This window comes from Candoia aspera, chromosome 6 (assembly GCF_035149785.1).
Source record: "Candoia aspera isolate rCanAsp1 chromosome 6, rCanAsp1.hap2, whole genome shotgun sequence".
Classification (NCBI taxonomy): Eukaryota; Metazoa; Chordata; class Lepidosauria; order Squamata; family Boidae; genus Candoia; species Candoia aspera.
This window is the reverse complement of record NC_086158.1, coordinates 85573586-85597376: the sequence shown is the minus strand read 5'-3', so window position 1 is coordinate 85597376 and position 23791 is coordinate 85573586. Positions and strand designations below refer to the sequence as shown.

Genomic DNA, 23791 nt, shown 5'->3' with positions numbered 1-23791 from the left:
GACCTGGGTGAGTAAAATAGGAGTTAGCCTCCCGCAATTGTGCCCACCCATGTACTTTGTCCATCACCAGCATGGACATGAAGGTTGGGGAGGGGAGTTGCTGCAGTCCATCGGGATTCCATCTTCCTCTCGAAGTTTCTTGTCTGGTTGAAACATCTGTATCTTGTGTTGTCATAAACATCTGTATCTTGTGTTGGGCAATTGGAATAGACTGGGGATTCTGTTGGTGTACCTAGCTGCCCATCAGTCTCCCTGTCTAGGCTGACAGACTTCATCTCAGACCTGGCACTGAGGACTCCCAGACCGATTGTCCTGGGGGATCTAACATACATACCCAAGATACTTGTTCTGCAGTGGCCGAGGACATCATGGTTGCCATGATATCCATGGGGCTGTCACAACACATCATTGGCCCCAAACATATTGCAGGACATATTCTGGACATTGTTTTCTTGGCCAGTCAGGAAGGTGATCTGAATGTCAGAAGCCTAACAGTCACCCAGGTGTCATAGTCCTGGCAAAGTTTAGACTGTCTGCAGATTTTCTCCTCTGCAAGGGTGGGGGATCTATTAAAATGATCCACCCCCAGAGACTAATGGATTATTTTAGATTCCACAGGAAGTTAGTTAAATTTCTTTTGATCTCCTGCTTTTACATTTTTTTTCACCCTGCCTCTGCTTTCCATAATGTCGTTTTTGCCAGAAGTTAATAGCACAATGAAAATGGGCCAGTGGAAAACACTGTAAAGCAGTGTTTCTCAAACTTGGCAACTTTTAAGATGTGTGGACTTCAACTCCCAGAATTTCCCAGCCAGCAAGGGAATTGGTCCACACATCTTAAAACTGCCAAGTTTGAGAAACCCTGCTATAAAACAGCCACATCTTTGGAGGCGTTGGATTAGGTTTAACCAGAGTACGTCTAGACTAGATTGCACATTCCACTAACACAGCTGCTTTGTGTGTATTGTATTAATAAATTACCATAATCAGTTATAATACCTGATTTTTCATTCGAAATAAAGGTGCTTTCAAACCAACCTACTTCCAATCACGAGGCCACGTAACCCTGAAACCAGCCAAGTCCCCGCCAGCCGCGCCTCCTGCGCAAGCGCGGGACAGATCCTCCCAGAGTCCTCCGCGCGCCTGAGAAGGGGCGGGGCGCCGAGTTCAAGGCCGGCGCCCTAGCCCCGCCCCCACGATGACTGGCCGTTGCTCTGCCCATGGGCCGCCGGCAGAGGCCGCCCCGAGCGCTCCTTTCACCTGCCACCTCATCACCTCCGGAAGGCAGCGACAGAGGAGAGGAGAAGCGAGCTCAGCGCTCCAGAGCCCGCCGTTCGTTTTCGGGAACCGTGACGGGGATGCAGCGGGGTGACCCGGCGGAGCCATGGACCTGAATGAGGCTTTTGGGCTGGTGGGGGAGTTCGGCCCCAGGCAGAAGAGACTCGCCGCCTTCCTGGTGCTGCTACAGGTGGGCGCCAGGGCTGGGGGGCCTCCCCTCCCCTCTGCCGTCCTCGTCGGTTAGCTGCCCCCTCGTCGGTCCCGTCTCCTCCTTTCCCATTCGTCGAGCGCAGATAGTGGGGGCGTCGGGGGGAGCGTAGCTGGCGTCGTCGGGGCAACGGGCAGGGCTTGGGCGGAGCCCGCCCTACTATGGTGGCTGGCGTGGCAGGGAGTTCCCGCGCCTCCTTCGTGGGCGGGGCCGCGAAGACGGCTCGAGGGGCTGGGCTCGCCTCTCGTGGTTGCTCGGAGCGACGAACGTCTCCTTGAACTTGGCGGTGGTCATAAAAAAGCGGGTTTGCAGCTTTCTTGGGTGGCCGTTTTTCCTAGCATAATTCAGACGGGGAGGGAGAGGCAGATGTGGAGGGAGAGTGGAAAGCGTGGGGGAAAGAAGTGGTTATCCCCAGTTCACGTGGCCGTATATACAGTATAGCCTCAGCACCTTTAAGATGTGTGGACTTCAATTCCTAGAAGTCCCCAGCCAACATGATGCCTGAGGAATTCTGGGAGTTGAAATCCATACATCTTGAAGTTGCTGTAGTTGAGAAACTGTTCTAAAAGATCTCATGGTACTGTTTATAGCATTCCACTGTTGAGTTGTCAGGCAGATTGAAGTGATAAGAGTGATTGCCCCAAAGGTACTCTTTGGGCAGATTAGAATCTGGGTTCCCTGATCCTATCCCCCACCCCCACAACTCCTTACTAACTCCACAGTGTGCACCTTTGTTAGTGCCTGGTGCTTGCTTGGTTTTTGTAAATGGTTTCTTACATGTTTTTATTGCTGCTGTGAGCTGCCCACAATTATAGTATATTAGATAGGTGGCCATATAAATTTAATTAATTAATTAATTAGCATTGCAGTGGAAGAGAGAATTTCCCAGTGGAATGTCTATACTCAGGCTTGGTCATTCTACCATTCTCCTGCCATAGAGAATAGATGAAGCAGGCGTTTTTACTCTTACCCTTTAAAAAATTGTGAAACATTTCGTAATGCTCAAATAGTGTCATACTAAACATGAACAATGTTCAGTTCTTGGAACTGCAGCTTTGCCCAGCAGAGTTGGATAGTCAATAGTTTTCTTGGGGGGGTGGGGTTTGCTGGTTTTTGATAAGCTTGCCTGTTAAATATTTGAAATACCTATCATTATGGTGAGCAAAGTGTCAAGAAAAGGTTTACTTATTCTGTCTCCAAGGATTGTGGTCCCTCTTTTTGTGCTTTCTGGATAGTGACACAATGCAACTGCTTGCAGAATTTATGTCAGTGAGAGTAGGCCCAGTAAAACAGCTTCACCAAGGGTTGTACTCTACTTTGCCTCATACAGGAGACTAGAAACTACCATATATTTATTTAAAAGATTTGTATGGCCACTCATTTGAAAGCACAATTCTGAGTGGCTCACAATAAAAAAAAACCCAAAACAGTAAAAAAAACCCCAACAACCCTAAACCATAAAACAAAAACAAAGGAAACTCAGTGCCTCAGTCATCCTCCTGGGATGCCCCCAACAAATCATCCCCAGGCTCCCTTCTCACTCTTCCCCAGTGGCTGGGGAAGAGCCAGCTTTTTATGGCCTTCAGAGCGCTAAAGGGGTGGGGGCCTGCCGGATCGCTGGGGGAAGGGTGGTCCACAGGGTAGGGGCTGCTATGGAAAAGGCATGCTTCCTAGGTCCCACTAGAAGGCAATATTTAAGGGAAGGGACCTGCATATCATGTCAGAGAAATATAGGATACTGTATAGGAGAAAGTAATAGGGATACACCTGGACAAGACTGGATGAACTATTTCTTTAAGCCTTGTAATGTCAGTAGAACCTCTTGAGATTACAACATTGCAGCAAGCCATGGTCACAGGATCGCCATTTGCAACCTTCCTGCCAGCTTTCCGCAAGCAAAGTCAATGGGGAAGCTGGCAGGGAAGGTCGCAAGTTGCTCCCACCACTTTTTCTCCCAAGGAGCCCTGCTACAGAATACAAGATCCCAGGGATCTCGTACTCTGTAGCACCCCCCGCCCGCCTGCTCTCCGTAGCAGCCCCTGCTGGCCCACCCACACTCCGTAACCCACCTGTGCTCAGAAGCACCTGCTGGCGGCACTCACCCACCCACCTGCAGCTCTTGCCTGCCAGCCTGCTTGCCTAGGACTCCAGTCACATGAGGTCTTCCTCTCTTAATGACCCCTGCGGACCTGGAGTTACAACAGCAACTGGGACTGCTGGGATTGCCATTGCTAAGCAATGCAGTCATGTGATGTTGTGCTTTATGACTGCATCTCTTAGTAATGGAAATTCTGGTCCCGATTGCCGTTGTAACTCAAGGACTACCTGTGTGAGTTATGGAAATGTTTCTTAACTAAAGTAGGTATTTAAGAACTGATAGTCTGAGTGTATGCCAAGGTCTGTACATTTCATCTTCAGAAGGATAGTGGCATGAAAATAAAACTCCTGTAGCTCTCTATAGCTCAGTTGAAGGCTGCAGCTTATTTGGGAGGGTACTGGGAAAATGGACCCAGTGATTTCTAGAACATTTTTAGCGGAGTATGGATTTAGCCTTGATGATATGAACACCCATTACAAAAACATCAGCGTAGCCTGGAAAAACAGGAATGTTGGGAAGAAACTTGATTATCCCTCCTGATTCTCTTTTGGTATAAGAGGGAAAGAAAGAGAAATTTGATCAGGCTTTTAAGATTCTGATATTATACTTTATAACAGTAATGTAGAGGTCCAGTAGTTCTTGTGGCTTCTGTTTCCTGACCTGGCCTATTTCAAAAGGCTGACATCACTGAGTTCTGTAACATCCCTAGATGTCTCCCACTATACTCCCACTGGATTCTCAGCAGTTAATATATTTTGGATAACAATGAAATATAATGCCTTTCAGATTATTCCTAGGAAGAATATATGTGTCACTGATGAGAATATTTTCAGTGCAGTGTTAATATTGTGTGCTATGAACTCTGTGTACATTAGACCAATTTGTATATGAAATATTTTCAGTATTTTTCCCAGAAAAAAATTCCTATGGTCCATATATAAATCTGTGTGTGTGTGTGTGTGTGTGTGAGAGAGAGAGAGAGAGAGATTTAATAGTTTACTATAAATTACCTCTTTTTGTTTTCCTTTTAAGGTGTTTGTTGCCTTTCAGTCTATGCTTATTGTGCTCGTGGGAGCTGTGCCAGAATATCATCTTGACCAAGAAGGGATTCTGACTAATACAGAAGCTCTGGCAAAACATGTCAGGTTTACCAGTAACTTCACTTCTATAGCAACAGAGGCAAGTATGTTTTGTTGCCATGAGTTAATATTTTTCTGTAGTTTAGATATATTCTTCTCCTACCTCCCCAGCCCAAATTACATACTGTCTGAATGTTTTAAAAGAGCCAGTTAAGTGGGCTGTAGTAAAGAAGAGCATAGTGTGGAAGTCCTTTTGGAGAACAAAATAGTGGCCTATTCAGGTACAAGACATTGAAATGTAAATGCTCTAAGGGACAGTGCTACTACATTGTAGCATACAGGGGTTTGTCATATGCGTAGAATTGTAGAATTTCCTGTAGTATAGTTGTAAACTGAGCTTTGGAGCCTTTTATGTAAGAATCAAACTTATAAAAAACATATACATGCTTGACCAGATACACTCCTCATCTTGTTCTGGTAGCATTCTAGGCATCTCTTCTGTCATTTCATCTCCCAGAGTTTCACAGAAGAACAGGGAGCTCTCTGGGATCTACAGAGAGAGAGGGACTACATAGGTGTGATGTGATCCAAGGCCATGGCCATGCAGGCAGTGACAAGGGCCTCAGTTGAAGCATGCATCAGAACCTCAGGAACAAACCCAAGTTCCCTCTGAAACCCAGCAGGGTCCATCAGATGCCTGGGGTGGACCAATCAAATGGGTCTTTCTTCCCTGTGATGAGGGGTGGCTGCAGAAAACTCAAGGGCAAAAAGAGAATGATTCAACCATGGCAGGGCATTGATTAATGGTGATATCCCAGCTCCAGAACATGCTGCCACTTTCCTGAAATAAAAACCAAGTCTAATTTGTGACTATTACTGTGAGTTGGCCCCATAACCACCTGGATCAGATCCATGGTGTCATGGTGGCTGTGAACTCATGAGTTACCTCTGAACCTGTGCCCAGAGAGATCAGATTAAAATCCCCCAGTACCATTAGTCTGGGGAACTCCATTCCAGCTATGGCCTCAAGTAGGTCAGGCAGGGAGGCTGGTGTATTAGCAGCAATCCTATCTGATCTCTAGAGCCTAGTCTCACAAGCAGAGTCTTACAATAGATTATCTATGGAGCAGCTCCTCTGAAGGTCATCAGGGTCTCTTACATAATGATAGCCATTCCATTGCCCTTGCCCTGTGGTCACATTTCCAGGAAGGGCACTTCCCCACACCCAAAACAAAGGGCCCCAATTCACACCCCAATTCAGGTAGTACTTGCTTACTGACTGCCTTGTTCATTGACTTCAAAGTGCTGAAAAAATAATTTTACAACCAATGCCTGCATTTATGACCTTCGCAGCATCCCTCAGTCACGTGATCGCCATTACAATTGGCACACATTGTCCAGTGTCTGACCTGTTGTTTTTCTTTTGTTTCCCCCTTGCAGAGAGATTGGAGAGGAAGGGATTAGAAGAGAGTAAGCAGGCACACAATGGGGAATACACCTAGAAAGCAATGTGCTAGCGCTGGCAGCCGCAGGCGCAGTATACAAACAGCCTGGTGTGTTCTCCATTGTGTGCCTGCTTGCTCTTTTCTAATCCTTTCCCCTCCAATCTCTCTGCTCTGCAAGGGGGAGGAAAAAAACAAACTCTCCTGTGCTTGACCCATTCCCTCTCCTCATGCCTGCTTACTCGCTTCTAATCTCTTCCATTCCAATGAATGTAAGTACAAACATTAATTTCCTTCCTGCTAATTATCCCAGCACCAGGGTGAGCATTCCAAAAGGTGGGGGAGTGGGAAAAAGGAAAGCACAGTCGTGATCATGTGGTTTCCCACTTAGCAACTGCTTTGCTTAGTGACAGAGTTGCTGGTCCCAACTGTGGACGGTAAATGAGGATTACCTCTACTTGTTACAGTAACCTATATCATATGATAACTTATGGTTGAGTCTGTTAGGGAAAAAATCATTTATATTCTTCATTCTTTGTTATTTATTATTATGTGTTTATTGTTTCTTTACAATTCATTTTTTATACTGTATGTCAGCGTAATTCATAAACATTCTGATCTACTTTGAGAATTTGACCCCTGACCCATTCACTGGGGGTTTTACCTCTAAAAACTAAATTCCTGCCTCCCACAGTTGATTATTTCCTGGCAAGCATTATTTCAGTATTCTAAGTGAAAATAGTCTCTTTTTTATTCATTTTCCACAGTGGTATTTAATCAAGCATGAAGCATACAAAGTGAACCTGGCCTCATCCTTGTATTTTGCTGGATTGCTTATTGGAAATATACTGTTTGGCCCATTGTCAGATAAACTGGGCAGAAAACCTGTATATCTAGCAGGTAAGTTGTTAAATAGTGGTTGTATATTATGGATGTACTTGATTTGTCTCCAGCCTTCGCTCCAAGCCAGGAAAGCAGATACCTTCTGAACAGCAGTTATGATGGCCTAGGCAACCCTGGACTGGGTTGGGGGGCAACGGAGAGGGAACCTTGCTTGGGGTACCTTTACCCTGATTATTTCTTCCCAGATCTTAAACTTCTGGAGTCACAGGCAAAGGAAGATGACTGGATTCTTTCTCTAGGCCAGGTCTGTTGAACTGGGGGTTAGTCCCACACAAATCAAAGAGAGTAATTTCAAAGGCTCCAGTTTGCAAAGAGTGGTCTGTTTTCAGAACCCATTTCCAGCAGGAAGCAGAGATGTGCCTGGTGCCTGTGACTGCTGCTAACTTTTGACAGCCCAGAGATAATTGGCCTCTCAATAAATGCAAGCCTAGCTAGCTGAATGGATCCTCCATGTTCAGAAGCAGTGCATTTCTAGATAGCAGCTGCTGAGCAAAGCTGTTCATGTCTCAAGCTCCAGAGGAGATTCTTGCAAGCTTTAGCAGCTGACTATTTCTAGGGTCAGCAGAAGGCTGGTCTAGCCTAGCTCTGTCCCAGTCACATCCCGGTTGCAAGTCAGGAGGTCGTAGTATCTGTTCCTTGCAAGCACAGGCCGGGAGCTGGTGCTTCTGGGCCAGGTTGCAGCTGGGAGGCCTCTTTGGATGGTTGCCTTGCTGGCATTGGACATGGACGGAGTGCTGCAGAAATACCCCGCCAGGCTCAGCCAGGGCCCCCCAGTGGCTCTTTGCAGAGGTGGTGGCTTTTTGCAGTTGGCAAGCATGGATGTTTCTCGTTCATAGGTACTTGAAGGAGGCAAGGGAAGGGTACTGAGGGCAGTGCAGGTCTGCAGAGGGGATTGTGTGTGTGTGCATGTGCGGGTGTGCACACTCATCTGAGTGAGCGGATGTTGGATGGGGAAGCGAGGACCTTCCCTTCCAATAGAGAGTCCCCCAGCTTGGCTCTCAGTGCTTGGAGCTTGATCAGCAGCAGCAGCAGCACTGATCTCACCCCTGTGCTCCCCACCCGCTCCCCAGGCCTCTAGTCTTCTCTGCAGAAACACAGCTCTTGAAGAGCATCTGCTTGCAATACCTGGAAGAGAAGCCAGGCAGCTGCTGGGGTTGGGGGAGAAGCAAGCAAAGGCTAGGTGTGACGACAGCTGCTTGGTTGCGTATCGGCATAGTTTAGAAGGAACATTGGTTTTAGGCCAATATTCAGCACACAATTTGCGGAGGACAACCTCTTATATAATGAGACTCAATTCTTATTAGGCATCAGTAGCATAGGATTTCCACTTGAAAGCAATGAAATGTATCATAAACAACTAATGTTTTTGTATTTTTTAACAGGACCTAGCATAGCCATCTTGTGACATTCTCTCTTATAAATGTAACATTTAATGATTTCTTGCCACAATATTTAAAATTCTGGATTAGTATCACCATATCTGAATTATATTTCATCCGGGTTGCATCTCCAATATTTTGCCTTATCCACCTTGCATATTTTATCCCTTTATAAATGGAAATTAGAAAGGTTACTTTTTTTTCCAGAGTACCTTTAGAGGATCTGGAGTATATATTTGTCTGCTTAGAAGATACTGAGATATTAGTTTACTTCTGTGAAAGTAAAAGTTCAACCAATATGAAAAGAATTAGTGCTAATTTCCTTTCCATGTTTTTTCATTTGTAAGTTTGCCATCCTTTATAGTAGAGTTGCTAGATGTGATTGGATTGCACTATAATAATTTTTCTTTATTATATATGTTTTGTGCAGGGCTTTTCTTTGATGTCATTTTTGGATATGTCTCAGCATTTGCTCTAAACTATGAAATATTTGCAATATCACGCTTTTTTGTTGGAATTACAAATGGTGGCATGTCTCTAGTGTCTTTTGTTTTAACACAAGAATATGTAGGAAAATCTTTCTGGGCAATGACAGGTAAGATATGAAGACTTGACTCATAATAAAGGAAACACAATTGTTAACATTCTGCATATTCATTTTTTTATTTAAAAGCTTTTTATGGTTGGAATATCAGTATTTTTAGTCTGAATGCTACTGACTTAAAAATATCCTTTCTGAAGGTGTACAGTCTAACTCTTGTTCCTCCCCTTCCCTACTGACTGGGTGAAGAAACACTGTTGAGGAAACATTATTAAAGGGTCAGTTCCTCATGCATACCTCCAATTAGGTAACTGTGGAATAAATATCATCTGTGAAGAATAAGCCATCATGGCACTACAGAGTTCCCTGTTGCACTGTACATTTTAGCAGAGTTCATAATTGTATCCAAATGTACAGTATCTATCAGTGAAAGAATTGCAGCTGCCAGAAGAAAGGATGATGAACCACCACAAGATTCTCTGTATAGCAGAGGGCTTTACACATCACCATATGGATAAATTGGTTTTTTACTTTCCTTTGCCCTCTGTATCCACCAAATCATCTTTGGCAGTTTAAAATTTCTCTGTCACATTTTTAAAGTTTTTTTATTACGAATTTTATTAAGTTTGAAAAGAAAGATAAAAGCTACAAAAAAAGAAGAAACTACAAAAAAGAGAAGAAAAACTAAAAAGGTGTGAAAACACACAAATTTTTTTTTCAACGTTACAGAAAGATGTCACATCTTTAACAGCAAGGATATACAAAAATTTTCCATAACCAATCTCTTACTCTATATTAAACCAAAATCACATTATTTCTATAAATCATTCCCCTTTAGCACATTATAAAATTCACTAAGTACAGTTACTCCCTCCCCTCATATTAGAAAATGTAACTAATGTCCTGTATTCATATTCTCTTGTTGATTTGTTTTTCTTTTTCCCAATGCTAATCTTGTGACATTACTTTTTCTTTGCTTTTTAAGCTTGTCGTGAATTGTTACTTTATCTGCCTAAAGTATTTTTAAACGAGAATCTAATTTCTTAAACAAAGGTTGAAACTAAGAGTTTACACAGCATGTGATTAACTTAAAATAATCAAACTGTTCTGCAATAAATTAATCTAAATTTGTTGCCACTTGACAGGTCCACAAAGATATTAATATGGACTTCAATGAGTAACTTTATAATGATAATTAGTATATTTGTATGAAAATGAATAATGATTCTTTACATGAATCATTACTTTGGTTTAATTATTGATTTAATTATTGATATTTATGAATTTATAATTAATATGATTGTAAGTATATAAATTATACATCTCTATATTATCATTTATTATGAGTAACAAAATTATGTTCTTAATATAGGTGTACTGCTGAGATGTCTGAGATATTTTATCAGTATTTTATAAAATACCCTGTTTTTGCTTGTATTTTCAGGCTCGTTGACAAATTTGACATTTGCAGTTGGCATAGCTGTTTATGCCTTACTGGGGTATTACATAAGAGACTGGCGTCTTCTTGCCTTTGTATCAAATTCTCCAGGACTTTTCTTTTTCCTTCTTTCTTTGTAAGTAATAATTGTGTACATAGTAGATAAGTTTCAAACATTAATCCAAAGTTAGAAGAATAATATTAAAGAGATAAAACATTGACATTCTTGTAATGTCAATGTTTTTTCTAAAAAAATCAGAATGGAGGAATGTTTAAGCAGATTATTTTAGTTTGTACCAAAGGTTAGCTTTAAGTGCAAATCAGTCCGTTATGGCTTTTCAGTAAACTATGGTGAGAAAATTGTGGCTGGCCATATAGTCTGAGAAGCAATGCACAACTTTGTGTAAATGCCAGTCATGTAAAATGCTTGATTTGTAACAAAGTAACTGCTGGGAACAGTGATGGACAAAGAAAATTGAAAAAAAAGCCGCTGGGCAAAATTAGGCTTAAAATGAATGAGATATTTTCTCTCTTTCTCTTCACATATATATTGTTATCTCTTATTAATTAGTACGACTCCATTATTTACTGTCAGCCCCACGATGTAGACCAGGCCTGAAACTCAAGTCTGTAGGATCCTTAGAACTGTACTTTATTAGTAGGCTCTAGTAACAGAATGCAAGCCAGATGTTGCTTTTCCTCCCCTCCCTTTTATATCCCAGTGAGTCTGGCAGGGACCATCCGGAGTCTCTTGTTAATAATCTCTCCCTTCCCAGGACTTAAGGAATGCTTTTGTCTTTTTTTTTGCTTACCTAACAGTTTCTGAATATTTTCTTCAAGGCCACTTCCCTGGGTCTCTGCAGTTACATTAGAATTAGAATCAGTTTAACAAACAATTAAGTTATGTGAGTTGCAGTTCTCTTGTCAAATTAAATGCAGTCCATGCTTGCTTTCATGTCACCTAATTTTGAATAACTCAAGCTATTATTCCCATACTGGTTTATAGAAAGTTTTAATAAATGTAAAAGATGGCAAATTGCTTCATATTTTACTAATTGTCTGTATTATATACCTTTCATCAAACTTTGTAAAACATTTACTGAATAAACTTTTCTGTTAGTACAATATATAGATTTAAAAAGAATAAGTCCAACCGTTGTAAGTGTATATATTTCTATTTCATGATTTCTTTTTTCCAGCATGCTTCCAGAATCACCAAGATGGTTATATTCCCAAGGCAGAACTGCAGAGGCAGAAAGTGTGCTGCAATACATGGCTCTTCATAATGGAAAAGACAGGCTGATTGTGAAACTGAAGCAGTGCAAAGGAGCAGTAAAGAAGGACGATTCCACACCTGGTGTCCTAAACCTGGTTACACATCCAGTCCTTCGATGGCGCACTGTCATTTTGATGTATATCTGGTGATTAATAATAAAAGATTCTGACATTACCTAAATTAATCCTATTGAAAAATAGTAGCTTTGGCTGATAATTACATAGATAAATAAATTTCAAAGTAATCAGAATAATATTAAGTGGAAAGAGGTAAAAGTTGTTTTCTAGCTATGGGGAATAACTTCAGAAAACAGGGAATTTGGATTTTTGTTCCCTTTTTCAAATTTCAGTAACAGTTGTGATACAAATCTTAAAGAGATAATCACCGTGAGCAAGAACAGTAAGCAAATTTTGTGTTGGCTTTCATTTGGATTTGTGTTGTTTATACATTCCTAAATCCTATATGCTAAGAGTTATATGAATAAGAGCTAAAATTAAAGATTCCCTTTTTAAAAACAAAAATATTTTAATTGGATAAAACTGTCAAATGATATTGTTTGACAAAGAGTTTATCTTTAGAATGATATCTACCGTCCACCTTCCTTTTTGTATACTCTCAGACCACACAGGGAAGTTACGTATGTCATGCCCTCATTTAAAAGGCTTTATATGGCTCCCAGCCCCCTATTAAAGGGGGGTGTCTCTGTTTTTATCCAGTGTATATCCTGCATGACATATTACTTATATTGACCACTGTGTAACCAGTTGCATCATTACTTGGGACTCATCAGGCATATGTAGCCACAGATCTTTCTATGGAAAGATAGTACCTAGAAAAATATGTGGCTACATATGCCTGATGAGTCCCAAGTAATGATGCAACTGGTCACATACTGCCTCTAGATGCTTCCCAAAGAAGATTACAACTGAGGATTTTGCTGTGCAGGGTTTAATATTTCTTGACAATCTTCTTGATGTGGTTTCCTTTTGTCACAATGTATCCTGAAATCTATCTCCACTGTCCTTAAGTGTCATCTGTCTTCTTTCCAAAGTTCTCTCAACAAATACTTAAAATTCTCCCAATAGCTGGAGCCCGTGATTGGTTTTCTACTGGTCCGAGCTTTTCTCTTGATGGTGAACCAGGAGGAAATGCCATTTCCCCTCCTTGGTGCTTTCTCCTTGGAAGAAAGGTGGTAGAAAGGGGACTGTGCACTGATGATGATGCAGACTCTATAGCAGGAGTGGGCAGGTTTTTAGGACTTAGTTTGACTTTTTATTAGAATTCAAGGATCACCAGACAAAACAAGGTGCAGTCTAATGACTCAGAAACGCAGTCATCGCTGAGGAATTAATAGGCAATTACCCTTTCTGAGCTGCTCTGAATTTTGAAAACTGAACCTATCTGCTCTGTCTTTTTTCTTTTTGGTGGGTAAGTGGTGATACAAGGCTTTTCCTTAATCTCCATTAGGAATGGGAGAAATGAAAAAAGTTGAAGGAATGAGCTAAACCTTTTGTATCTAGCTGAAATGAAAACTGGTATACTTAGCATTTTGATATTTCTTCAGAATGTCTATTGGATGTCCAAAGCTGCTATTTATGGCACTTACTGGTGTGTTTGAAGAATGCTTAAAGAGGTTATTTCACAGTTGAGAAGCAGAGATGGAATGGTTGGAATAGTTGTTACTTGATGGCTATCAAGATCTTTTTTGGTCTTGCCAAGTTATTTTAAGCCAACCTAGACAGAATTTCAGAACTATATTTCTCAGTGGATTCCAAATTTTAAAAATGCCTAAAGAAATCAGTGGGAAAACATTTTCCTATTTGATCATTGTGAGTGAACAAACATTTGGATAACCGTTTTCCAGGTGTTTTTAAACTGTAATCTAAACCATTTATATCATAGGATCCTTTGTCTTGAAATAAAACCAGAATAGTCTATGAAACTGAACACATACATTAATATATAGTAAATATGTGTTTGTCCTTTGATTTTTATCCACTGGTTTCCTAGTTCAAGATCTACTGGAAAAAATATTTTCCAGGTTTATGAAGGTATGTCAACACTTAGAACATGATTTATAACTTTGCTGCATGAATTTTTCTATTACATAATTTTTCTTCATTTAGTATGCAGTAAAGCTTACATGATCTTCTGGTGTATATAATTAAAATAACCAATCAATCTTTTATTAATACATTTAGGTATGTGTGCAGCTTTGTATATTATGGTTTAACACTGAATGCTGGTGAATTAGGAGGAAATCTTTATTTAAATGTGGCTCTTTCTGGCCTTGTAGAAGTTCCAGCATTTCCACTCTGCATGTTCTTCATTGAGAAATCTTGGTAAGATTAATAACTTTCCCTTTCTATATGTAGACGGTATGTTATAGAGTAACATAGCTGTTGAATTTATTTCTGATATATTACTTTGTTTACATACGTTTTCAGCATAGATAAAATGTATCAAATCTGCTTAGAAAGGCTGGCATGAATGATGAATTTTTTGATGACTTAATAGATCAAACTTATTTTTATTTTACAATACTTTTTGTTTGCTCCAATACCAGTAGACTGTAGATGGGGTCTAACAGACTCAAAACAAGAACATTAAATATTGGTAATTAATAGAAATTGTAAATAGAAATATAATATCTCATAGGCACTGTTCAGGTAAACTAGTGAGCCAAATGGCCACTGGGACTACACTGCTTTGGTTAGTGTTCAAAACGCCTGCAGTGATTTTCCTTCAGGCAGAGAGGGTTCCACTGAAATGGCCGGTCACCTGGTCTGTGTCCCATGCTGGGGGTGGGATCTGCCACAGGCTTTCTCTGGGTGACTGTACTGGACAAGCAAGGGGTTTATTTTGGCAAGGTGTTGGCAAGGGATGAATTGCAGGCCTGCACCAAAAAGGTCTTTAAAGGTGAGAGCCAGCATATTGGATTGGGCCTAGAAGCCTATTGGCTTCAGAAGTACAGGAAATGCACTTTGTGCAATCAGCAGTGTAACTCAGAGTAAGATTAAGACATCAAAGGTTATTGTTTTATTTACCCACGAATGACTCATCTCTTGAAATATGGAAAAAATGTACTATTTATTATTTGCCTGCATTGTTTTGTTTGTGAATGCTTGCCCTCCTGCACCTTAGGTTTTTTTTTTTTAAACTTGCTCACTCTTGTATGGGATCATAAAAATATTTTAAATAATGCATCTTTGTAGAAATCCCAGTATGAGTTTTTGCTATTTTTCTACATTAGGTCAGGAAGACGTAAAAGTACAGCTGCTTTTTTGATATTTGCAGGCCTTGCCTGCGTCTTTACCATGTGCTTACCAGAAAATAACAGGGGTAAGTATGTTCTTTCTGAAGCAAACACCAAATTTTCCATTGTATAGATAACCTTACTGAAAGATCACAAGTTCTAGTGTGTTAATGTCAAACCAAATTTACATAAATTTTTAAAATAAACTTGAATTAAAAACCAAATCTAGGATAGTTTTTTCAGATGAATAAAATTATTGCTAAATGAATATTTTATTGCATGCACAGTATTAATGGGGTAGGGGTGTAGAGCTACTAAGGGTGCTTTGAGAGGCTGCCACAGAATCAATGTGAAATAGTGCTACTATTCTATAAATATTGCATACTACTAACTCATGGATAGGTTTGTTCTCAGATCATTGGCAATCTTTAAAATATCCCCCAGCTCATTTGGTTTCTTCTTTTCCAAGATGCCAGATAATAAGTAAGAATCTCAGGGAAGGTCATTATATTTACCTTGAGGTCCTTTCTACACCATTACTTGAAATAATCAAGCCATTACAATATGCTGACCGTTTTAGCTTGCTGTGTATGGAGGCTGTTGCTGCATGCTTAGAGTAACTCATAGTGCAGGAAAGCTCTTTATGCATTAGACCTTAAGTTACACTGGTAAGCAGAGACGTATACATAGGGCCTTCCTGTTATGCACCTGATATATAGATCTTCAACAGACCTTCCTGATTTGAGCAAAAAGTTTAAAAGCCTGCTGATATAGTCTAGCATTCTATTTCTAACAGTGGCTGAGATGGTGCCTCCGAGGTGATTACAAGTGGGAAGTGGAGACATTCCCCTCCCCTCGTTCCCTGTTCCTGGAAGCATCATTCCCACTCTTGAGATCCCAAGACTAATAGTGCTTGATAGACCTGTTCTCCATGAATTTTTTTCATCCCCTTTTAAATCCATCTGTGTTAGTGGGCATCACTACATCTTGAAATGAATCCCACAAATTAATTTTGGGCTATGTGAAGAACTGCATATTTATTTTGAATCTCTTTCCAGTGTTGTTCATTGGATGACCTTTGGTTGCATTGTTTTGAAAGAGAGAACAAAGCATCTCCATGCCATGCATGAATTAATATGTTTTAGCTATGTTCCCTCTTCAGTTGTCTTTTTTTCCAAACTAAAGAGTCTCAAACTTTCAAGCCTTTTCTCATAAGAAAGGTACTGTACGTGAGTGACTTGGCTGTTTTGGTAGCCTTCTTCTGCCTGATCTACCTGTACACAGTTAGAAGTCTCTGTGCAGTTGCACATGCTTGAACACAAGTAAAAATCCTTACAGATTTACTGCTCAAGACATCTTAAAAAGAATCAGTGTGCTCAGGACATAGGAGTGGGCTCCCCTCTCCCCATTTTCATTACTCATATGCTGGGAAGTACCTCCATAGGGCTACAGTACCGTAAGATGGTCCTTCCTCTCTGGCAAGTAACTCCAAACATTTCTCAATGCGTGATGTATATTTGTGAACAACTGCTTTCTGTGGAAAATGCATATAAGAGAAATGCAGATATAGATAAATATTATCTTGTTTTTAATGGTGATGACTGGACAAAGTTTGAACTTTTCAAGCAGTGGGTTCAGATGACTAATTCATAAAATGGCTTTTCACAACCTTCTGTTGTAGTGATCTTACAGTACAGTACAGTATTTTCTTCACAAATGAATGGTAGTCCCATTTATTGGTAATAGCTTAGAGCTGCCAGAATTGCAGTTCTCTGAAGCAGGAATCTATAGCCTTGGAGACGTTATCCAAATCACATGCAGGTCTCTCGCTTGTCCCCCGCCAACCTCACCTATGCCCACTAACAATGGGAGGTTTTTTTTTAATTACAGTTGTTTCCCCATTTGTGCCAATTGCAGGTTGCTATCCACATTAGGTGTACATCTGTCTGAACCTCTGGGTTTATTTCTGAATAGACATGCCCATTATTCTACTGTTCTTTATTTTGGAGATGGAAGTGATTGTTTAATTATCTTGTGTTCTATTTAAGGATTTTTCTTCAGTCCCAGAATTTTGGCTTTATATGGGAAATTGACTGTAAGTGCTGCCTTCAACATTGTATATATTTATACTTCAGAGCTCTATCCAACAGTAGTAAGGTAAGCAGACATTGAAATTGTTATTTTTGTATTTATTTCCAATCCCGCAAATTCTCACATTAATAACAATAATACATAATGTATGTAAGCCACATGAAACCACATCACATATTGCATACAAACTTCCATACTTCTGAATTACATGTTAGAGCTGTCTGTAAGAATCTCTTGCCTCAAGAGATGGATGGAGCAATGCTCTTGAACAGATACGGCTTGTCTTTTCTCAGAATGATCAAGCTGTCTCTTCTCTGTGAATGGTGGCAAATTAAGGAATGTAGTTATTTCCCTGTTAATACTAAAATGTTGCCGGGGTGGGGGTGGGAGGGAGAAGCAAGGCACTCCAATATTTAAAGGAAGGATAAAATATATGGTTGGAAGGATATTCCATCCTACATACACTATCTAAAATTAACTTCAGATTTCTTACTATAAAGTTTTACTGGACAGCTTTAATTTCGCTGCTTGCCACAAGAAACCTATCTCTGTTTTGTGATCATGAGTTGGCCTTTTAATTTTTTTTTTCTTCCTAGTGTTGTTCTTGCATGTGCAGGGTATGCTTTTTTGAGATCAACCAAATGTTGATCTGTTGATTGTGACAGGAATTAACGGACCAGCTTGTCACTTGAGCCTGACATCATGGGCTGAGAGAGTGACAGGCCCAAAGTCACCCAGCCGGCTTTCATGCCTAAGGCGGGACTAGTCTCCTGGTTTCTAGCCTGGAGCCTTAACCGCTAGACTGAACTAATTAAATTAAAATTAAATTAAAAGTTAGCCTTTTAATGGCATCTCTTAATATGGATTCTACTATTTACTCTATTTAATAAAATTTTGTTTGAGATAACATTGCACGCTGCAGGTCATTTTGAAATTAGTGTCCTGTTTAGAAAATATTTTTTGATTGCAGAGGACTTTGAAGAATGTAAATATGGTACTTTATTGCCACCTAGTGGACATGTGTAATTCTGTGCAGCTCACAGAACAGATATCACCCAAGTGTAGTGTAAAGCAACTGAAACTGCCCATGCTGCTGCATTTTGGAGCAGTTGCACCTTTTAAATGCTTTTTGAGGGCAGCCCCATATAAAGCATGTTACATTAATCCAAGGGAGATGAGGAGTCATCATGGGTAGGGCCTTCTGATCCAGAAATGGGCATAGTTGGTGCATAAGATGAACATGTGCCAAGTCCCTCCTAGCCATGATTGCCACCTGCTCTTTAAGCAGGAGCTGCAATTCCAGGAGGAACCCCAAATTGTGCACCAGCTCTGTCTGAGGGAGAGCAACCCCTTTCAGAACCAGAGATGGAAAATGATAATAATTATCTTCCTCAGTAGCTTCATGTAGATGTTAAACATGTAGGGAGAGAGTAGAGCCCTGAGTGACCCCACAGAGCAGAGCCTTCAGGCTCAATCTCTCTCCCCACTGCCTGCAACTCCCAACCCTCTGAGTCAGTCCGAAATGTACCCTGATTGATAGTATTGAAGACACTGACTATCAAGGAGAGCCAGGATGGATGCACTATCCCCAACCCAAGCTTGCCAGAGGTCATCAACCAATCAATGCCATCACAGTGCTATAACCAGGTCTGAATCCCAATTGAAAAGGGTCCAGATAGTCAGCTTTGTCCAAGGCCCTTTGGAGCTGCAGGGTGACAGCCTTCTCAGAAAGAGAAGACATTGGATGAAAATTGTCCAGTTCCGTTGGGTTCAGTGATAGCTTCTTGAGGAAGTGGCAGATAACCACCTCTTTCAAGACAGGTGGTACCACCCCCTCCTTCAAAGAAGCATTTACCACATGGACATGACCACATGTCACTTCCTGGTGGCCTTGACAGCCAGAAGGGACATGGATCTAAAACACAGGGGCTGAGCTCACCACTCTGAGGCCCCTGTTCACTTTATCAGGACTAACAGGTTCAAATTCTTCCCAGATAGTCAGGCAAGACAGTCTCAGACATCTCCATATAATCTGTAGAGTTCAACTCTCATGATTTGTATTTAAAGAAATACGCACAGACAATATTTTCCAGATGGTAATTTTGCATCATACTCGGTGATGGTGGAAATAATAGGAGGATGACTTCAGATCAGGAAATGAGATTGTCTGATAGATTCAGTTTAAAAACTAAATTCAGTTGAGAACTATAAACAACAGCAGCTCACTTGCTTAACAAAACATTGCATTATTTAGCACAAATCAGTATATCAATATGCTTCTCCTTAGAAAAATATTTTTAAATACTGACAATGGTATGTCTTTTTTAAAACAGAAATGCTGGTTTGGGTGTATGCTCAATGATTTGTAGGTTTGGAGGAATTTTGGCTCCATTTGTTCCTTCCTTGGTAAGTAATACTCTTCTCCCTTTCTTGTGGTCTACTCTGTTTAAGCAAACATTCAAATCAATTAACCAGTGATGATCATTCATATGCAATAATAGTAACATGGGATGGTTAATACAGATCTTGCAGGATTGTATTTTTTACCAATATTTGTCATAGCGGTATCTTATGTGACTAATACATTTTTTGCCCAGCATTTCTTTGGTAAATATACCAAAGTACATTTGAATAAATCTAATTAAGATTTAGATACACATATGAAAGGTATGGTATTCTTATGTTTATGGGAAGTTGAAAGCCGGCATGGATGTATTATGAACCAGAGGGTTAGCCAGGGAGGCCTGAAAGTCAAGTGGAGCTGCCATGAGAGGTGAAAATATGGCAGAGAGGAAAGGATTAAATGTCCCTTTTTTTGCCCTGTTGCTTTCATCCAATTTTGACATCCGCTATGCTATGGCTGCTTTTTATATAAAAACGAACCCTTCAAGAAAATCCAACTGTAGATCCTTGGTCTAGTTTGGATTTGAGCAAGGAATTGGAGACTGGGAAGCTAGTGGGAGAGGCTTTCTATATAGCAAGTAGATTTTCTGCCCTGAATTTACCTGCAGAAAATCTTCCTGAAATCTTCTCTCTTGATAGGAGATTGATATGTTCAAACCTTTGAATTCTGGCATTGCATTGTGATGTTTGTTTTTTCACTGTCCCTTTGTCTCTCTTTTGGAACTATTTTCTGTACTCCCCAAAACATTTTATTTTATTTTTTTCAAATAACACCGCTAAACATATGAATTAGGAAATAAGGTGATATTCATTCATTCATTCATTCATTCATTCATCCCATTTATATATCACTGCAATTCATTCAAGGCTTTTTAAAAAAACTGTTATCTATTTATCTATATTATTTCATAACAGATATTTAACTGATTCCTTCTAGAAATCTCTTGGTCCGTCTGTACCATTTGTAGTCTTTGGAATCAGTGGATTATCAGCTGGTTTCTTGACACTTCTACTTCCAGAAACTCTGAACAAACCAATTGCAGAGACTATTGAAGATTTGCAGATGCCTGTCTATCAAATACTTAAAAGCAAAAAGGCAGAGTAAACACAATTATTTTTCTGTGTCTTCTGTGCTACTGAAAATCTGTCTCATTTATTTGGAATGCCTTTGTAATGCATTTCTTTTTAGGTGTCAGATCCATACATTTAATAATTTTCATACTGAAAATTAATTGTCAAAATGAACACATCTTTAAAAAAAAATCAGTGCATGGGAAGGGAGATGCCAGTCAGAAGGGTTGCCTCACTGCATTTGCACCTTGCTTGCTTTTTTTTAACTACAACAGATTATTCAGTATCTGACAGCATGCAGAGCTCAGGGTTTGCCAATTCCCATTCACTCTTCTAGTTATCTGGAAGATATTCTTATAATAGAAATGCAGCTAGTAAAACCTTTTGCAACTGAAGTGTCTTAATTTTGTCTGTTGTACTGAATATCATAGATTTCAGCAAGTTCATTATGATTAGTTTTAAAAGAATAGTATTAATTTATGGCCCTGGAGAGCTACAAATATTTAATGTAAACTGTTTGTTACTTATGGATAGTGTCTTGATGCTAATAGCTAATCATTTTAGAACTGAATGGAGTTGCACTGTGCCATCTGTCATCTGTGAAACTATAAGAATTTTTGGATTCTAGATAATAGGACTGCCCAATTGTGAAGTTCAGATAATAATGTTGAAATTACCAGACGTAACTTGAAGAATTATGCTTTTCCTCTTGCCTCCCCTCCCCATTTTTTTTCTTTTGTGTAATTTGTGTTTGAGTGTTAACTTGCAGGCAGGAACTAGTTTGCTTTTTAATTCTGTAGCCTATTAAATTGGTATTTTGTTAATTATTATTATTATAACAACTATTCTAATAGATTTTTCCATCTATTTAACAGGTAAATCGGTTAGAAGAAAACTTTTAGTATTGCAAAAAATATCTTGGTTGAAAATTTCAACAGCGCTTCAATTGTTGAAGTATGCTGCCATCAAGATTACCACATTGCAACATTCAAACCTGTTTTGATATTTCCGGCATGATCAATGTCTCATGTAAACATAAGCTATGAAGATGTGGAGAGGGAGAGGTAAACATTAATGAGGAAATTTAAGGGTCTAAAGAGATTTTTCAAATGCTGTCCACTGAATGTTTTAAGACATTCATAATTACTTGGTGATTTCATTTAGTAAACAAAGAGGATAATTATTCTTTGAATGCACAAATTATTGGGTATTTGATTATAATTCTAAATAAGCAGTCAGAAAAATGACCAGGTTAATTGCAGTATTCTGGGCTCAGCATATTAGAATTAATAATAAATACAGTGAGGCTTACAGTATCTTCGAAGATTATTCAGGCCTGAAATATTCAATTTTGTTTTGGTTCTTAATTTTTACAGTGTCTCATTGCCAATATTTTTATATTAATGATTTAGGATGGTCTACAGTATTTATAAAAACCAAAGAAGTGACTTAGTACTGTTCCAACAGTTGCTATAATATATCTTAGTTGAACTATAAATTAAAGAGACTGTATTGCCTATTTGCTCTAAGAAACAGGTGAGTAGTCAGATTGTAGGATTTATGTTTAGCAGGTATCATTTTCATGTACCCAAGTAAAAACAAAAAGTGAGTCTAAAAATCTACCACATACGAAAAGCTGTGTTCTGAAGTCCTCTAGCACTAAAGGAAATCATCCCCGCTCCAAAACATTATTTGTCCGTGAACCTTCAGAAACTCCTGCATAAACAGAAGTGTGAGAAGTGGATGTCATGGAACTGATCCACTGTAATGTGGTAGCACAAGCTCCTGCGCACCAGAAGCGCTTGAGGCCTTACATGCACCCATTTTTCTTTGATTCATAGTCCCTCGAATGTAATACATGGCAACGCCATTTCTTGTCATTGTGTTTGTTTTTATTTATGAGGAGAAATGTAGAGGTTAAAATGGTTTTTCGACAGTTTGCTTTTCCCAGGGCCAGCAGTCAGCTGTTTTGAGGACTCAGGCCAACTTGTCAGTCTTTCCTTCAGATCATATTTACCTCTAGCCAAGACTCACGTTGCAGAGTCTACATTTACAGGTTGTGATTTAAAATTTACAGGTAGATTTAAAAGGAAACAATAAGCGTAGTAAAGAAAAAAACCTAGACTCCTGAAATACAGACTTACTGTGGCTTAAATAACTATGTACCTTTTTTCAGTGCTCCCTAGTAACGTGGTGAGACTGCTCAGATATTTTTAGACTCTCTGCATTCCATTTTTATAAGTTGGAAGTAAAATATACTTGATAGAGCTATTCTAGATGTCAATGTGTGCCCTTTTAAACCCAAATGACTAGTTTTTATATCTAATATTGCTCATGATGGAAAACTTAATAAATTATATTTTTGTAATAAAATGCAATATAAAACCTTAAGAAAAATATTGTTCCCATGGAAGCAGAAGTGAATTGTGAAGGCAGTTTTCATATTATTGCAAAAAGTCATGTTATGTTCTGCCCTTTTATTTCAGTTTTGTAGAAAATGGCTAATAAATGCAGTGGTTTCATACTGTCATGCTAAGATTTTGTATTTTTGCGTAAAAGCCATCTGTAATGCTAGCATCTTGCTGTTTGTGTTTGCACAGCAAAATCATTTAAGTCTGTTAGTAACAAGGACAGGAAGGGCAAACAAACCTTGTGTGATATAGCCAGCAGAAACAGAAACTGCCAGACATGAGAAATTGGGGAGCTGATTTACCCTGCAAACTGAAAAATGTGGTTCATTAATTTGAAAACAAAACAAAACCCCTGCTAAAAGAATCAGCCTTCTTATTCTAATCCTATTTGTCCCGCTGCCTTATGTGAAATAGGACTGCATTTGGTTTCAGTTGTGCTGCTTTATTTACTCACTGATATGACAGTCCTCAGCTGAAACACACGTGCTTTCAGTTAATGTTCAAGGGTTCAGGAATTTCTGCCTTGCCTCAGACTTACTGTAGTTTTCCAGGCAGACTGTAATCACAGTCTAACGGGGGGCCCGTAACCACAGGAGGCAGGCTACTTAAGAGTTTCCCGGCAGCTGAACCAAGACATTGTTCAGTGACTGAAGCGTTGAGTGTGCAGCAGCCAAGAGAGTAGCAGCAAGGCTGAACAGGCCAGGAGGGTTGCCAGTCACAGCTACGTGGGGATCGGCCCAGTCTCTCTTTTACACCCCGGATGAAGGTCCTTGGCCTCCATTCCAACCAAACCATCATCAAGGCACAAACCTACACAAGAGGAGTAGCTCCCTCCCAAGTAAACCATTATACTTAAAAGTTGCCTCTAAATCAGAGCCTAAGAAGTCAGAGGAGTCGGCCTTGTGAGCCGAGGCCTGG

General features: G+C 39.8%; 1 protein-coding gene across 3 annotated transcripts; it reads left to right on the top strand.

Annotated features, from left to right (window-relative positions):
- Positions 1 to 1266: 1266 nt before the first annotated feature.
- Positions 1267 to 22998, top strand: LOC134500333 (solute carrier family 22 member 15-like). Of its 3 annotated transcripts, XM_063307575.1 has the most exons (12): positions 1269 to 1467; positions 4616 to 4762; positions 6872 to 7004; positions 8817 to 8981; positions 10372 to 10501; positions 11565 to 11786; positions 13843 to 13983; positions 14895 to 14983; positions 16946 to 17054; positions 19322 to 19394; positions 20329 to 20492; positions 21338 to 22998. In XM_063307575.1, exons 1-12 carry the CDS (start codon positions 1384 to 1386, stop codon positions 21339 to 21341), a joined length of 1461 nt encoding a protein of 486 aa, XP_063163645.1. In that variant the 5' UTR covers positions 1269 to 1383; the 3' UTR covers positions 21342 to 22998. The 3 variants fall into 3 exon arrangements, with proteins under 3 accessions (XP_063163646.1, XP_063163645.1, XP_063163647.1); XM_063307576.1 differs by lacking the exon at positions 21338 to 22998 and having other exon boundaries at positions 1267 to 1467; positions 11565 to 11777; positions 20329 to 20855; XM_063307577.1 differs by lacking the exon at positions 20329 to 20492.
- Positions 22999 to 23791: the final 793 nt, after the last annotated feature.

Excerpts from the sequence above, each read along its gene's own strand:
- LOC134500333 (XM_063307575.1), top strand. The coding sequence starts at position 1,384 with ATGGACCTGAATGAGGCTTTTGGGCTGGTGGGGGAGTTCGGCCCCAGG. Across the intron at positions 8,982-10,371 it reads ATCTTTCTGGGCAATGACAG|GCTCGTTGACAAATTTGACA; the intron begins GTAAGATATGAA and ends TTGTATTTTCAG. Across the intron at positions 13,984-14,894 it reads TTCTTCATTGAGAAATCTTG|GTCAGGAAGACGTAAAAGTA; the intron begins GTAAGATTAATA and ends TTTCTACATTAG.